The following is a 15,586-nucleotide window of genomic DNA, read 5'->3' on the forward strand; positions in this document are numbered from 1 at the left end:
GTTCTTTTTCCTGCATCTGATTCTTGACGTTTTTTTTTAAGCCTTGCGTGACCGGCTATATCATAGGTCGTGGGTACTATGTACCATCTCGCACTCTCTCTTTTCTCTATTTTGCACGCACACGCACACGCACTCTTTGAGTAATTTTTTCTTCGGGTATTCGGGGTATTTACGTGACGCTGGTAATGGGATATATGAATCGGGATATGAATAAAAGTTAGGGTTTGGGTAGAATCTTGTAATATTACCAGGGTGAAAAGGGGTAATGGGGAGCATGAGCCGGAGGGGAAAGACCTATTCGTGAACACTCACTTCACTTTTTTTTTTTTCTCCTGTTCTACCTCCTCTGTCGTATCAACACGGAAACGATAAGTATCGGTTCCACGTACTTTTTTTTTTTTCAAACATAGCCTTCTTCTGTCTGTCTTAACTCGTTCCATGGACAAACGACTCTAGACTAGTCATTAACATTTCTTTTTCTTACTTCTAAAAGTTACATCAGTTACGTCGTGCATATATGTGAGTTCTTTTGTGAACGAATCGAAACAAAGCCACCGAACAATCAGCCACGAGCAACCAACCTACAATCAGTCCATTCCAGTCTGTCTACTCACAGGGTATCATATCAAAAAACCAACCAACCACTCAACGCACTCTCTTCCTCTTCCTATCCCTCTCCCCCACCGGCGTCCCCACCCTCTCCACGCTCTCCTTCACTGCCCCCACCGCCGCCGCCGCTGCCTTCCCACCTCCCCCCTCAGCCCCAGCCACCGTCCCCTCCTGCCCCTGCACCTGCACAACCACCCCCTCCCTCGGCAACCGCGCCGCCAACTCCACCTCCTCCGCCGGCTCCGCGCGATCCATGATTTCTTCCATGTACTTCCTCACCTCCTCCTGCGGCTTGACCCAACGAAAAAGGCACTGCAGGACGCTGTGACCATCCCCAACCCCTGCTGCTGCTCCTCCCACTCCTCCCCCCGCCGCCCCCGTCGACCCCGACCCCGACGCACGAAACCGCACAGTAATAGGTTGATAGTATTCCTTGCCGGGCTTGTAGTACGGCGACGGACTCTGCGTCGTCGTCGTCTGCGTCTTGTTGTTGGCCGCCGAGGCAGCATCGTCGCCAACCTTGACGACCTTCAGGAACGAGGCTAGCACCTGGTTGCCCGGCAGCGCCTCGAGGATGGTTTCGCGCGGGAAGAGGAGGCGGTCGCCGTTGGTGTTGAAGTCGATGCAGAGGGCGCGGTAGGTGGGTTGTGGCGGTGGTTGATGATGCGGTGGTTGTTGGTGGGGCGTGGGAGGTGGTGGTGGGTGGTTGTGATGGGCGGCGGCGGGTTGGACGGGTTGGTGGTGGGGAGGAGGAGCAGGATGAGCCTGATGCGGGGGATGATGTGGTGGTGGTGGGGGAGGCGGAAAGTGGCCGTACGGTCCGGGTTGGGGCGGTGGTGTGTAGTATGTCATCGGCGGTTGTTGGGGCATCTTTGCTGGTGTCGGCGTTGCGGGGCTGGGAGGTGGTAGGTTGGCACCGACGGTGGCTGGTGCGGATGCTGGTGGTGGTGCTGGATGAGAATGAGAAGAAGGAGGCCGTGACGACGTTGCCTGCGGGGAAGAGGCTGCTGGTTGTTGTTGCTGCGCCGGAGTGGGCTGCACGGGCTGTGGAGCTGGGGTGGCCTGGGCGGTTGGAGAAGCTTGACTGCCATGAGCCGGTGCAGGGCTGGGACTGGCTTGAGCGGGCGAAGGGGCCGGGGCCGGGCCAGCATGGGCTGAGGGAGGGGCGGGCCGTGGTGCCGGTGGTTTTTGCGCTTGTTGTGCCTTCTTCTGCGCCTCGAGCCTCTCGGTGAGCTCGTTGATGTGCGACTGGAAATATTCCAGCTGTTCCTTTGTAGCGTCTCCTCTTGCTACAATCTTCATGATATCCCTCAGCTTGAAATTTGTATTTGCACGCTCAGCGAGCATGTGGATGACTGGATCGGGTGCTGGCTTAGATGCCGCAGCGCTTGACTCGGGTGTCTGGGAAGGTCGACTCGGCGGAGGTGGATTCGGTGCTGCAGGCGGAGGCGGCTTGCGAACTGGCGGAGGATGCGGCGGGTGCTGTGGAGGATATGGGTGGTAATGTTGGTATGGGTGTGTAGCGCCGTACCCGCCGCCGTAGTAGTAGCCTTGTTGGTGGTTGTACGATGGCGGAGGTGGAGCAGGCTTCGGCTTTGGCGGAGGTGGAGCAGTATGTTCCCTCATGGTCCATATCGTGATGTCCCATTGGTGTGGATCGATGTAGAGCTTGCAATTGCCCTCGCGCTTCATCTGCTTCGCCTTCAGAGTCTCGGACGGTTCCTTTTCCTTAGCAGCATCTGCGCCGCCGTCCTTCGGCTTGTCCTTGCCGTCCTTGTCTTTTGCCTTGTCCTTATCTTCCTCTTTATTCTTGCCCTTATTCGGTAGCTTCTTTTTCCCCGCCTTGCTGTAGTAGAGCTCGAAGATGCCGGGGGTCATCCATTTTTGTCGCGATCTCTCGAGTGCTGCTTTTAAGACGCCACTACAAATCATATGTCAGCCCAGCCCTACACATGGAGCAGCTTCCAGTGCCATACCTTTCTACTACCGATTGCCAATCCGACTCTGGCAGGTCCGCGGGCTGTGGTTCTTTGACGGTGGGAATTGGTTGGCCGGCCGTAAGTTTGGTGGGCAGCGGCGGAGGTGGTGCGGGCGCAGGTGAAGACTCTGCTTGTTTCTCCTTGACGGGTGTGTCCTTTCTCCTGCCCTTGACAGCTTCCTTGACTGGCGCGGGGGATTCTTGCCCAGGTGTCGGCTCGGGCTTCTGGTTTCGCGCGGATTTGCGCCGCTGCATCGTTGCGACGAGATTCCGGAGATAGACGGGATGAGCGAGGGGTCCGGCGGGGATTGATGATGAGACCTCGGTGTCTCAAGGCCCGTTGGCGCAGGATGCGCAGAGGTCGGCAGCGTAAGATTGTGGGGAGGCACGCGTCATGATGGAAGAAAGTCGCGACGGCCTCACGCGAGCTTTGACAGGGTGACGCGCCGCTAGATTGCTGCCAAGACCATGTCCATTCCGCCACACATAAACCTTTCACAGCGTGCTTGAAGAATCACGAAATAGACAGTGTAACTCCTTGAAACTCGTTTACTGCCGAGGACTTTTATGATCTAGGCCATGTTTTTTTCACCGTCTGTTGAGCCGTGGCGTTCTTATCACATGCCGGCCATGACTAAACGAGGCCGCCACGGCCGAACAACCAACGATGTCCGGCCATCGCCGACCACCTGTCCGCTTCATCTACAAGGGTTGGTAGAAGCCAGGTAGGTAAGTGCAGGCATCAGCCAAGTTCATATTTACAGTTCTACACTCAGTTTGACTTCGCCTTTCACGCATTTCATTCATGGTCCTCACCCTATCTTGTCTAATCTAGGCATCCACTTTGTTTTCATCTCATCATCTCAACTTTCAGTCTGTCTGTTTATCTTAATTTGTGCCCCTGTTCTGACGTGTGATAAAGACTGAGAAGATGCCGCCATTCAATCCCATCCTAAGGAAGGCCTACTTTGGCCTAGCAGGGGCCGGGGCGCTGTACGCCGCCTTGATGCTCTGCTTGACCAATGTCACCGTTCAGCGCCAGTAAGTCAATTCCCCCTACGCATAGATGTGCGGCATGTACTGATTTATTCTCCGTCTGCACTAGCGCACTCTATGCGAACAAGATAGTCGGCGCCTGGTGGGCTGACCTGGACAAGCCGCAAGCATACGGTTTTGCAAGTTAGTATCACCAGACGTACCATCCTTTAGTCTGTTCGCTCGCTGACACCGCCCTAGAGAACCAAGTGACCGCCTTCAACGTCAGCACTCAAGACAATGAGGTTCTCTACGCCTGGCACGTTCTCCCTCTCAACGTGTATGAGGAGCACGAATCCGAGCTCTCACAGGAGCCCTCTGGCTCTCCCGATGGCGACTTCACCAAGACCAAGGCTTTTGAGCTGCTAGCCAACGATCCCGATGCCCGTCTCATCCTCAACTGTGCGTGCCACAAATCTCCAGCCCTTCCTCATTCTCCCATTTCCCAACCACCACCAGACCTCATCCAGAACTAACACCAACCCTCAGTCCACGGCAACGCCGGCCACGTCGCCCAAGGCTGGCGCACCGACACCTACCGCGCCCTCACCTCCCAACCCAACACGCACCTCCTCACCATCGACTACCGCGGCTTCGGGCGCTCCACCGGCGCGCCCACCGAAGCCGGCCTGATCGCCGACGGCGTCGCTCTGGCGACCTACGCCCTCGAAACCCTCCGCATCCCCTCCTCACGCATCGTCATCGTCGGGCAGTCGCTCGGCACGGCCGTCGCGAGCGCCGTGGGCCTGCACTTCGCGGACCCATCGACTTCCCTCTCTCTCCTCCCGAACAGCAGCACCAGTAGTCCTCCACACGCAGCCCTCGCCCAGCACAAGGACAAAAACACCCCCATCGACTTCGCCGCCATCGTCCTCGTCGCCCCCTTCACCTCGCTCCCCACCCTCCTCGAAACCTACCGCATCTTCGGCCTGATCCCCGTCCTCTCCCCCATCCGCGGCTACCCGCGCTTCGTCAACTACCTGCGCAGCCGCATCGTCGACACGTGGCCGACGGCGACGCGCATCAACGCACTTGTCGACGCTACCACAGCAGCCAAGAGGTACCTCCGCCTCCACGTCATCCACGCCAAGGACGACTTCGACATCCCGTGGGCGCACGGCCAGAGCCTGTACGACGGCGCGAGCGCGGCCGTCGTCGAGCGGGTCGGCGATGGTGGCGACGTGAAGGTCGAAGATGTAGCGGTGCAGGCGGACGGCAAGAACAACAAGTTGACCGGCCGCGTGCGGCGCACGGCGACGGGCGATGGCGGCGTCGAGGTGCGCATGGATCTGCTGCCGTTTGGCGGGCACAACCGCGTCGTCACCTTCGCTCCCGTGACGTTGGCTGTGAGGAGGGCGTTTGACGCTGCTGCGGCTCGTAAAGCTTGAATGGGAGAAGGGGGGAAGAGGATGGAGGAGTGAAAGACCTTGCGCGTGTATGGTGGTTTTCACCCCCTGAGTTCTGAAAAGGAAGGAAGCTGTATATTAGTGCAAAGGCTGCAGGTGTTAAGACAGGAGAGACGGGGACAAAGAGGAGGTAGTAGAAAGCTGTTTTTCTTTCTTGAGTGGAGTTTGGTATCTCTATTTCTGTACGCCATGCATGCCTGGAATCCCACTTTGTTCTAGAAAGCAACAATCCCTAGACACGCAGATCATGTAGAATACAAGAATAGAATCGTGAAGAGTTAAAAAAGAAAAAGGCCCAACCTGCTCCTATCTAAATGCGAGATCACTCACAAATCACCCTATTCCATCCCATCACTTTTTTTAATCCATCCATATCCCATCCTCCCGCCATTCGTATCATACATCAAACAGCAGAAGTTTTCTTCACACCTTCCTCTCCTCTACACTTCCTCCAAAAACACTCCCTCCTCATCCCATCTATTTCTTCTGCTTCTCCGCCTGCAGCTTCTCATACTTGGCAATCAACTCCCTCTGCAGCTGCGGCGGCGCAGCAGCGTAGTGGCTAAACTCCATGCTAAATTCGCCCTTACCCTGCGTCGCCGCACGGAGCTGCGTCGAGAAGCCGAACATGCTCTGCAGCGAGCAGTCGGCGTAGATGGTGAAGTCGTCCGGGCCGATCTCCGTGTCGTTGATGGTGCTGTTGCGCTTGTTGAGGAGACCGACGATGTTGCCCTGGAACTCGTTGGGCGCCGTAATGGTCGTCTTCATGACGGGCTCCAGCACCTGCGGCGCGCCCTGGATGAACGTCTTGCGGAACGCCTGCTGCGTCGCCATGCGGAACGCGTGTTCGGACGAATCCGTCATGTGCGTCGCGCCGTCCAGCAGCTGCATGCTCGTGCCGAGGATCTTGTGGCCGAGGAGCGGGCCCTTGGCGCACGAGTCCATGAATCCCTTCTCGCAGGCGAACAGGTACTTTTCCGAGATGTTGCCACCCACGACGTGCTGCTCGAAGTTGTTGTCGCCGAAGGAGCCAGTGGGCTCCATGAAACCGATGACGCGGGCGTAGTCTCCCGCACCACCCGTCTGCTTCTTGAGAGTGTGGTCGAACTTGACCTTCTGGGTCATGGTTTCTCTGTACGCGACCTGAGGCTGACCAGTGATGACTTCGACCTTGTATTCACGGCGCATCCGCTCGACGTAGATGTCCAGATGCAGCTCACCCATGCCGGAGATGATGGTCTGCTGCGATTCCGGGTCGACGTGGACACGGAAAGTCGGATCCTCACGCTGAAAGCGGTTCATGGCCTTGGAGAAGTTGTTACCGTCCTTGGAGTGCTTGGGTTGAATCGACAAGGAGATGACGGCTTCGGGAACGAACATGGAAGACTGGAACAATTAGTCGGATGTCACTCGGAACTGACGATGACACTTACCATGGTGTACTCAAGCTTTCCATCCGTGAAGGTATCACCGGAAGCGCAATCCACACCGAACACTGCACAGATTTCACCGGCACCGATTTCCGGAACTTCCTCCATCTCGTTCGAGTGCATGCGTACGATCCTAGGGATCTTGATCTTCTTGTCCGTCCTGGCGTTGTAGACAGTCATACCCTTCTTAAGAGTACCTTGGTACACACGGATATAAGTCAGCTGACCAAAGTTGCTCTCCTCGAGCTTGAAGGCAAGACCAGTGAACGGCAGAGAGTTGTACGACACGAGCTTGACGGGAGCCTCGTTGCGCTTCTTGTCCAGAGCCATGTTCTCGACCTCGGCGGGGTTAGGCAGGTAGTCGATGACGGCATCCAGCATGGGTTGAACAGACTTGTCCGCCAGAGCAGAACCCATAAGAACCGGAGTGAACTTGAGGCCGATAGTAGCGCGGCGGATGGCAGCCTTCATCTGGTCCTGTGTAGGCTCCTGGCCCTCGAGGAAGAGGTCTGCAATCTCCTCATCGACGTCCGCAAGAGTCTCGATGAGCATGCCGCGGCGCTCCTTGCACACCTCCACCAGGTTCGCAGGAATCTCGTCCGTCTCCCTGATGATTTCACCCCTAGGTCCGTCGTTGTAGATGGCCTTCATGCGAATCAAGTCGATGACGCCCTGGAAGTTGTCCTCGGAACCAATGGGGACCTGGATAGCGGCGGCAGGAATCTTCAGCTTCTGGTTGATCTGGTCGACAGCCTTGAACGGATTGGCACCCATGCGATCCATCTTGTTGATGAAGGAAATGCGAGGAACGTTGTAGCGCTTCATCTGCCTGTCGACCGTCATCGTCTGCGACTGCACGCCGGAGACGGCGCACAGGATCATGACGGCTCCGTCCAGCACTCTCAGCGCACGCTCGACCTCAATGGTGAAGTCAATGTGGCCAGGCGTGTCAATCAGGTTGAGGTGGTACTTCTCCTCCTCGCCCTTGTCGTTCTTCTTCACCCAGTCGCAGAAGGTGGCAGCGGACTGGATGGTGATACCCTTTTCACGCTCGAGATCCATGGAGTCCATCTTCGCACCGACGGCATCCTTGCCGCGCACCTCGTGGATCTCCTTGATACGGCCGGTGTAAAACAGAACGCGCTCGGTCGCCGTGGTCTTGCCGCTGTCAATGTGGGCCTGGTGCCGTCAGCCATCAATTCGCCATCCACGCGTCCATGCTCCAATTATCCGCAGCCGTCAGGGTGTCGTACAGCGATACCAATGTTCCGAACTTTCTGCAGACGGTTCCACTCCGCGGGATCGAGGTTCTCGACGATCGTCTCTTGGGAGAGCTGGGACGGGTCTTGCTGAGCGGCGTCAAGCCTGAGAGTCGCGTTAGTCTATGGAGGACGCGCCATTGTCCAATGCTTGATTGGGTGGTACTGACACTGCAGCAGCGGTACCGGACTGCCATCTTCTCGCAGACCAGAGCCTCGCACCGGGAGTCTGAACAATGGCTGCGGAAGCCGGGCGCAGCACGGCGGTGGACGCGCATCTGGCCTGGAGCAGCGACGATTGGCGGCAGCTCAATCTGGCACCATTGGTCACGGAGCGTAGCGCTGCGGCTTGCGCTCTGATCAGCCCCGTTGCCCTCATCTTTTCCGATGATGGAGAAACGAAAACTGCACAAGGAAACGAAAGGACGCGGTGGTAGATTGTCTTGCCTGCGGAGATGCGGCCAAACCACCGAGAGCGCGCAAGCTCAGACCACAGCCCGGGGAACTTTTTTTGCCCTAAGCCCGCCAAGACTTTACCAGAAAAGGAACGCATCCGAGGTCATCACGTGTCATGCGCATTTCAGTAGCTGTCATTGGCTGATATATGACTACATTTTGTTGCTCATATTTCCAAAGCTATGCCGCCCAGACAATGCATGATTCTCTCGTTGGCCTCAAAATTGTTACACTGCTCTTTGAAAGAAGCTTAGAGCATGACAACACCGACACCGCCCATGTGCTTATCCGAAGGCAGGTTCTTGTCGTTGACTCCACCAGGGATAAGTGCCGTGCGGTAGTTGTAAAGGTAGTAGTGCAGCTGACCGTCTCCTGCACCAAACTTCTGCTCCTCGAGGAACAGAGGGTTGTCGAGAAGGGTAAGAGCATTCAGGACATCGAATTTGGCCTGCGATATTTGTTAGCGAGGTAGTTTTCATAACAGGGGAAAATACAAAGCTTACCTTCTTCGCAAGGGTCAAGGCATCCTTCATCAGTGCGTTCAATCTGACCTTCAGCTCCTTCTGGTCTCCAGTAAAGGCCACCTCGGTAGCATAGTAGTACAGGTACGCAGCTCTGACGACACGGTTGCCCTTACCCTGGTCCCTGATGACGGTAGACTCGAGACAGTAGAACGAAAAGAAGTCAGTGATCTTGCCGCTCGAAGCGTCTTCGACCACATAAGCCCAGACAACCTGCTTATCTGCGTCCTTTTCCTTGTTGATGAACCAGTGCTCCACTTCTTCTTTCGAGAACTCTTGGGCCAGGTGCGTGCGCGCAAGGTACCTCGTCAAGAGATCCTTGACTTGATCCGCATCCTTTGCCTCCATGGGTCTAAGACCGTTGGTGGACGTCCTTTCAGGGAGCTTGTACTTCAGAACCTGTCTCTGCCTAGTCGAGCCGTGCGGCAGCGGCGAGAAACCGACATCGTACAGCTTCTCCCAGTCAATGCTGCGGTGGAAGTAGCGGCAGGTGGCAACCGGAGTAGGAAGGATAACACCGGCCGTGTAAATGGCCTGGAAGATGTCGTTCAGGTAGCAGCGGCGAGTGATTTCCTTGATGAGGGTCGGGGCAAGACGCTTGGAGCGGAGTTTCTTGTGGACGCAGAGGAAGTTGATCTCCACAGAGTTGATAAGGTTCTGACGCACGCGAAGCTTAACCGGAATACCGGAGATGAAGGCGACCAGCTTGCGGGACTGCGTCGCGCGGACACCGACGTGCCAGATGTCGCGCCAACCGGGAGCCTTGAGTGCCCAGTTCAGGAACGAAGCCGAGTAGTTGAATCGGAACATGGCCTCGTCATCCTCGACGTAGTGGTGGGTGAGCAAATCGTAGACCTCCTCCAACTCCTTCTCGTCCTCCAAGTTCATTGTGACCCACTCGAACCCCTCAACCAACGGCGACGGCTCCTTGGGGACCCTCTCCTTGTCGATTACCTTGATCGGGCCATCCTCGACCTTGAGCTTGGGGTCGTCAAAGGAAGGAACGGGCTGCGTCTGCCAAAACTTATAGCTGGCCATGTCCTTCGCATTCTTGCTGCCGATGGTGAGGCCAGTCAACAGATCCGAGACGCTCAGGTTCTTGAGTAGCTCCTGCACCTGCTGCTCGCTCATCTTGTCGAACTCAGACTTGAGGGCAGGATTCGCGGCCATGAGCGCATCGAGCTGCTCCCTGCTCAGCTGCTGCTTCGGCGGCGCCGAGCTGGAGCTTGCCTCAGCATTGCTTGTGCCGACCAGAGCATCCTTGATCTTCTTCTTCTTGCTCTTCTTCTTCTTTTTCTTAGCCGCCGCGGGGCCAGCGCCTTCGGCGGCAGCAGGGGTTTCCTCGTCGCCGGAGGATTCGTCGTGCTCCTCCGCAGCTTGGGGCTTCGAGGTCTCCTCGACGGCTTCACTCGTGGCCTCGGCGGTGGCCTCGGGATCTGTGGGCTTTGATTCGGTGGAGGACATTTTCGCGCGCGCGAAGGGGAGGGGGTTTGCGTGGTTGGAGGCTGAGTCGCGTTTCGAACGCGGGGTGGTGGGGCGCGAGCTTCCGCGAGAGCTTGAAGACGGGTGTGATTTCTTGGCACGTCGCCTGGAGCTCAGCCGGAAGACGACGTGCCCCGCGCAACCTTGATCAGGCAGAAGCAATTGGGAACACGTAGCGTCGTGTAGAGATTATGCCAGGTCATCACTTTTGCATGGGAACAGCTTGAAAGTAAGGTTGATATTCCAGATGGACGTTTTGCCACCTTCTTATGTCTGATATTGTTATTTCCTTGCCCTGTACAACCATCCAATCCATCGATGACGCTATGTAGTATTCAAAAGTCAACAAAAGGGAATGTTCCCAACCTGGTATCATCTTACAACGCTAGAATCGCTCCCAAACGAGGATCGTAGAACTCATAACCGTAGCCCGTTGTATGCCGAATTTTGCGCCAATTAGTAGCCGAGAATGTCTCCCACGTCTTGTGCCTATGTGGACCCCCTGACTTCGCTCTGATGATTATCATTATCATTCTCACCCACCTTCTGGGGCGGGTGCTCCTCCCCTACCCTCTGAGGCGGGTGCTCCTCGACCGGCGTGACGCTTTGTGTGATGTGGATGCTCGGGAGTCTTTGTATGTTGGGGAGTTGTGGAGTGGTTCGAGGGTCTACAGGGCTGCTGTACGGCGGAGCATCTTCCCATCCCAGTTCTTCATAATTCGGGGGCTCTGGCGGCGGTATTCTTGCTTCTCCAAGGTCGCTTCCGTTGGTAGTAGCCAGGGTCAACCTCGAGCCGGAAGCGGAACGATCGTGTCCAAGCGGGACCGTCTCGAAGCTAACGGTGCTAGCATTCCTCGCTGCGTTGCCAAAGTCGTCAGAAGCACCTGACAAAACCGAGGTGGCCGAGTAGTCGCGGTGATGCATCACGCGGTTCTCGGCGGCGCCACTGATCTGGCTGGCGCCAATCGATGCTGCGGAGTCCAGCAAAGGGCGGTGATCTGACTCAGCCGAGTTTGCTCTGACACGGGTGCCGTCATGGCGGGCAACGCCCAGTTCGGCATACTGAACGGAGGATACGCGCTGGTTGCGATTTGCCTGTGCATACTGGTGCTCCGCAATGAGTGCTGCGGACAGGCCCCCTCCCATCTCTTGGCGCTGACGACTTTCTCTACGCAGTTGTGCCAGGGTCTCCAGATCACCTCTTTGCCGAGCTTCTCTCCGGCGGCGTCTCCGGTCCTCCCGCTCCGCTTGCTCCTGCCGTCTCGCAACACGGATCTGGTAGAGCGATTCCATCTCGCGGTCCCTTTCCTCCTCCTCTTCCTCCATAGTCTCGGGGAACTCGATAACGACGTCGATTCCGGCGCGTTCTCCCTCTCGGCCCAGAATCCTCTCATTTTCTCGCGCAGCAGGCGAGTAAGCAGGCAGGGTCATTACGCTTCTGACCGAAGTATTCCTGTTGACGGCGGCATTTGCGGCGGTGTCATTCGCAGGCGTGGTCGATGAGTCTATTCCTTCCATCTCACGAGCGATGGATGAGTTTGCGCGGTGGCGGCGTGTGGGGCCGTCGTTCTCCTGAAGCTGGGCGGAGTATTTGCCCTTGGTGCGAGGGTTCCATTGCTGCCATTTGCGCTTGAGGAAGTTGCCGGGCAGGAGCTTCGGCGGACGGGGCGACTTTGTGCGCAGTTTGCGAAGTTTTGCGTAAATTCCGACGATGATAATGACGAAAAGTACTACCATGATTGCGACCTAGCGTTGGGGTCAGAATGCGCGCGTGCGGAGCTGCAAGGGAGACTTACGACGGTGAAGACGCGCCAGTCTGGACCCTTGTCCCCGTCATCGTCCTTGTCGTCGTTGTTATTCGGCGGGTCCTGGCGCGCGATCAACGCAGAGGGCCATTCTTTCGCGGTCGGAATCCACATGTCGAGGACCAATGCGACGGGTTTGGGGGAGCTCGAGGCTGGAGGCGGAATGCGCGGGAAGTAGTAGCTTCCGGCGGGAGCGATCAGTCGAGCATCAACGTCAGCCCGCGGCGGCTGTGCAGTCGAGCGAGGGGGCTGGGCGGGGGATTTGGAAGCGCGCTGGATAGGTATAAGAGAAACAAAACAAAACGAGCGACAAGAGCAAGAGGCAGAGGGCCCGCGGCTGCGAGTTATTCCTGGACGGAGTGGGACGGGGCTGAGGCAGGTTTGCTGATCGGCTGTGGCACAGACAAGACAGCCTGCTCTGCCCTGCTCCGCGACACCCACAGGCGCTTATTCGCCCGCGGCTGACGCCAGCCGTGCCTCAATCCTCCCCACCGCCTACTTTGCAGCGCCTGCGACACGCTGTTCGCCCATCGCTCGCCCCCATGAGCCCCCAGCATCGCCCCCAGCCGCCGGCGCCAGCCGCACTCGACCGGCTTTCCGTCGCCGTGGACCCGGTCACCTGAAACCGCCTTGTCGCTTGATGCACACCCAGACGAACGCTCCACAAAGCGCCCTTAATACGAGCGCGTGCTGTACGAGACTTGGCGTCGATTCTGCGGCCTTATTCTGCATCTCTTTCCCGTCGCGAGCAGGAGACAAACCGCTCTGCCGGCCAATGAGTTCACATGTTCCCTATCAGCCGATACGAGGCTTGTCCGGACGAGCCGCGCACTACGGATAGTAGTGGAAGAGTCTCGGCTGCTCCATCTACTTATCCTCAGTCCGCGCGTTCCGCCATCTGCCCACTTCTGCACCTTCTGGTGATCGCGCAGCAGTACCAGCACACGGTTGAGACGCGTGGTGCTTTTACCAAGATCCAGACCTCTCCGGAACAAACAATTTCATTCCTGCTCGACTAGTTCGCCTCCAGTGGCGTTGATCTATTTCACCAAAGCTTCGCACGGATGCGTTCTGTGGCTCTTGGTTGGCGTCGGCTAGACCTGCGTCTCAAGAAGCGACGCGTCAAGAGCTTTGTCAACACTCGATGCAAACTTCATCTCGCATTTTGCCTGTGCGATTAGTCACCACCAGTGTTGATCTACTCAGCCAAGGTCGATGTTTCATCCTTCTTTGTTTCATCTTCAATTGCGAACGGCATGCTACCACGAGCAAAGCAATAAGGAAATTCTTGCACCCGGAGCGACATGTTCTGAAGATTTGTGGTATTACGTCAGTGTGATATTCTCTTTCGTTGAGTGTGCACAGTACTGCGCCCAGATGTCACTCTCTGAAGATCCTTCCCACCAATACGTTCGCGTCTCTTCCCCCATCGACGACAGAATAACATATCCACCCTGGGACTAACATCAAGCCAGCTACGACCTTGTGCATGTCTTGTGCTTGCGCTGAAAGCAGCCTCTCGACTATCATTTAGATAGATCAAGAGCACGGTCTTCAGGACTTTATTTTCACCTCGGTTCACAATTTGCCTACGTCTTGAAACAGTAGCCATACACGACAAGCTCGTCCCATCTCTGGCATTACAGCGGTAAATTCGACGTTTGAGTGATGTCGAAATGGCGGGTGAACGGATGGTCCACGTCACCTTTAAGTGCGGGGCTTATACATTAACCTTAGGGTCAAACAAGAATAAAGAAGCTTTTCTTGGCCAATATTGTACAACCCTGGAACGAATCGGCCCACCAGCATTTAATCCGTCTCCACTCCAGTTATTCCCGGCCAGCTAAAGTATGGGATTTCAGCGCCCTCCGTGTGACGATTCCACTGCTTGGTCCCAAACGAATCCGATATCGTTCGCATATATCCAAGACATATCCGTCCCCCCATCCACGATGATCTTGTTCGCAACCCGCTCATCGAACGAAGGATTCCCAAGATCCTGTAGCTTTGCCTTGCGTTTGGATGCCTCCGATGCCAGATGAGAGTACATCCGCGAGTAGTACGGAAGCCGTATCGCATCAAACAGGGGCAGTGCCTTCTCAGTATCGTTTCCGAAGTAGGCCAGAGCCTGTGCAAGGATCCAGCCGTCTTCCATCGCAAAACCTGCTCCAGATCCAAAGGCCCCAGAAAGGGCGTGAGAAGAATCTCCAACGAGGACTATTTTGTTGTCCCATGCCGTCAATTTGTCGAGCTCTGGACCAGCAAATGCGGCAAATTCTCGCCATCCGCCATCTGGCACTCGCTCCAACGCCTCCCTGATCTCTGGCAAGTATTCCTAAGCTGTCATGAGATCAGTGAAACTTGGCGGTCGGGCGGCTAACCTACCGTGAAGTGTGATTCGACATGCTTATTTTCGACCGGGACACCCCAACTGACTTTGCTAGCGCTATGAATAGCCGGATCATGCCACGCTCTCGCGGCAATTTCCCAAAGGCCCTCTCCAACCGGCGAGAAGTACACATGAGTGGTTGGTGAATGCCACCACCCAGTAATTCCGAATCGCGGATCCAAATCTTTGACATTATCCCAGGGAAGCAACGTGCGCCAAATTGTCGTCCCTGTGAATTTGATCTCATAATTGGGCCATGCCGTATCCCTCACAACCTGCAGGTTCATCAGTATTGAACAAGAGTCATATCTTAGGAGCTCACATACGGAGCGAATACCATCAGCGCCAACAACCAAATCAACCGTTGCGGAGCTCCCATCTTTGAAATGCAACTCGACACCTTCTGAACCCTTGTCCGCCATTCGAGTCAGCTTCTTGGAGAGCTGAATAGTTCCCGGCTTGACATGAGCCAGAAGTGCCGACTGCAGCTTCGTCCGTTGCGTCCGAACCGGCGGCCTCTTAGAATCAGTGGGCTGTTTTTCACGGCGATGGAGTTCTTCACCAGACCGGCCGTTACTGCATGAGCATTCAGCATCAGAAGGACGTATCTGAAGGCGTAATGATTCAAGCTTACAGATTCAACACCGTCCACGTCTGATGGCCACTGGTCAGAGTATCAGCCACACCAAGCAACTCCAAGACATTCCAAGAATTCTGCCCGATGCTTATCCCAGCACCAACCTCACGCAACACGCTCGCCTGCTCGTATATCGTCACGTCCACGTTCGGAATCTTGGACAGCGCTATCGCCGTGGCCAGCCCGCCAGGCCCACCTCCGACAATGGCTATCCTCAAATGCCGTGTGGAAACGTCAATAGTCATTTCGCAAAATCGATCAAGGGTTCAAGGAGGCTGAACCCGCTATGGCATCAAGGCATTCATTATGTACTCGGGGATTCGCGCTGAAGTTCCGCGCCGCGGTGACAAAGCAAGCACTCGTCAATCGTCACGTGAATGGCGTGCGAGGAACACCAGCAGCACGGCTGTCCAGTAGCATTCGGCAGCGAAATCGCAAGAGTGGAGGGCGCGGGTGGTGTGATATGATTGCGAATGCCCTCACTTGCAGGTGAGTTTGCCGCTATTTGCCGAGACTTCTTTGCTTTGGTGTTGAGTTTATTCGCCAGATAAGCGGGGTTGGCAATGACGACGTGCGGCC

General features: G+C 56.2%; 6 protein-coding genes across 6 annotated transcripts; 1 reads left to right on the forward strand and 5 right to left on the reverse strand.

Annotated features, from left to right (window-relative positions):
* Positions 1–645: 645 nt before the first annotated feature.
* LTHEOB_2865 (uncharacterized protein) lies at positions 646–2,842 on the reverse strand (the record flags this gene model as incomplete). The annotated part of the gene is made up of 2 exons (XM_035511724.1): positions 646–2,530; positions 2,586–2,842. 2 exons carry the CDS (start codon positions 2,840–2,842, stop codon positions 646–648), a joined length of 2,142 nt encoding a protein of 713 aa, XP_035363591.1.
* A 676-nt stretch (positions 2,843–3,518) lies between these two features.
* Positions 3,519–5,010, forward strand: LTHEOB_2866 (Abhydrolase domain-containing protein (secreted protein); the record flags this gene model as incomplete). The annotated part of the gene is made up of 4 exons (XM_035511725.1): positions 3,519–3,628; positions 3,693–3,766; positions 3,824–4,024; positions 4,112–5,010. The coding sequence occupies 4 exons, from the start codon at positions 3,519–3,521 to the stop codon at positions 5,008–5,010; spliced, it is 1,284 nt and encodes a 427-aa protein (XP_035363592.1).
* Positions 5,011–5,505: 495 nt separating this feature from the next.
* LTHEOB_2867 (Elongation factor) lies at positions 5,506–7,995 on the reverse strand (the record flags this gene model as incomplete). Its single annotated transcript, XM_035511726.1, has 4 exons — positions 5,506–6,414; positions 6,462–7,637; positions 7,712–7,823; positions 7,904–7,995. 4 exons carry the CDS (start codon positions 7,993–7,995, stop codon positions 5,506–5,508), a joined length of 2,289 nt encoding a protein of 762 aa, XP_035363593.1.
* Positions 7,996–8,423: 428 nt separating this feature from the next.
* On the reverse strand, positions 8,424–10,158 carry LTHEOB_2868 (Peptide n-myristoyl transferase; the record flags this gene model as incomplete). Its single annotated transcript, XM_035511727.1, has 2 exons — positions 8,424–8,621; positions 8,677–10,158. 2 exons carry the CDS (start codon positions 10,156–10,158, stop codon positions 8,424–8,426), a joined length of 1,680 nt encoding a protein of 559 aa, XP_035363594.1.
* Positions 10,159–10,665: 507 nt separating this feature from the next.
* On the reverse strand, positions 10,666–12,095 carry LTHEOB_2869 (uncharacterized protein; the record flags this gene model as incomplete). The annotated part of the gene is made up of 2 exons (XM_035511728.1): positions 10,666–11,922; positions 11,973–12,095. The coding sequence occupies 2 exons, from the start codon at positions 12,093–12,095 to the stop codon at positions 10,666–10,668; spliced, it is 1,380 nt and encodes a 459-aa protein (XP_035363595.1).
* A 1,744-nt stretch (positions 12,096–13,839) lies between these two features.
* LTHEOB_2870 (FAD/NAD P-binding domain-containing protein) lies at positions 13,840–15,252 on the reverse strand (the record flags this gene model as incomplete). The annotated part of the gene is made up of 5 exons (XM_035511730.1): positions 13,840–14,316; positions 14,367–14,645; positions 14,697–14,946; positions 15,005–15,024; positions 15,112–15,252. 5 exons carry the CDS (start codon positions 15,250–15,252, stop codon positions 13,840–13,842), a joined length of 1,167 nt encoding a protein of 388 aa, XP_035363596.1.
* Between the last annotated feature and the right edge of the window lie 334 nt (positions 15,253–15,586).

Source organism: Lasiodiplodia theobromae, assembly GCF_012971845.1.
Source record: "Lasiodiplodia theobromae strain AM2As chromosome Unknown scaffold_7, whole genome shotgun sequence".
Lineage (NCBI taxonomy): Eukaryota > Fungi > Ascomycota > Dothideomycetes > Botryosphaeriales > Botryosphaeriaceae > Lasiodiplodia > Lasiodiplodia theobromae.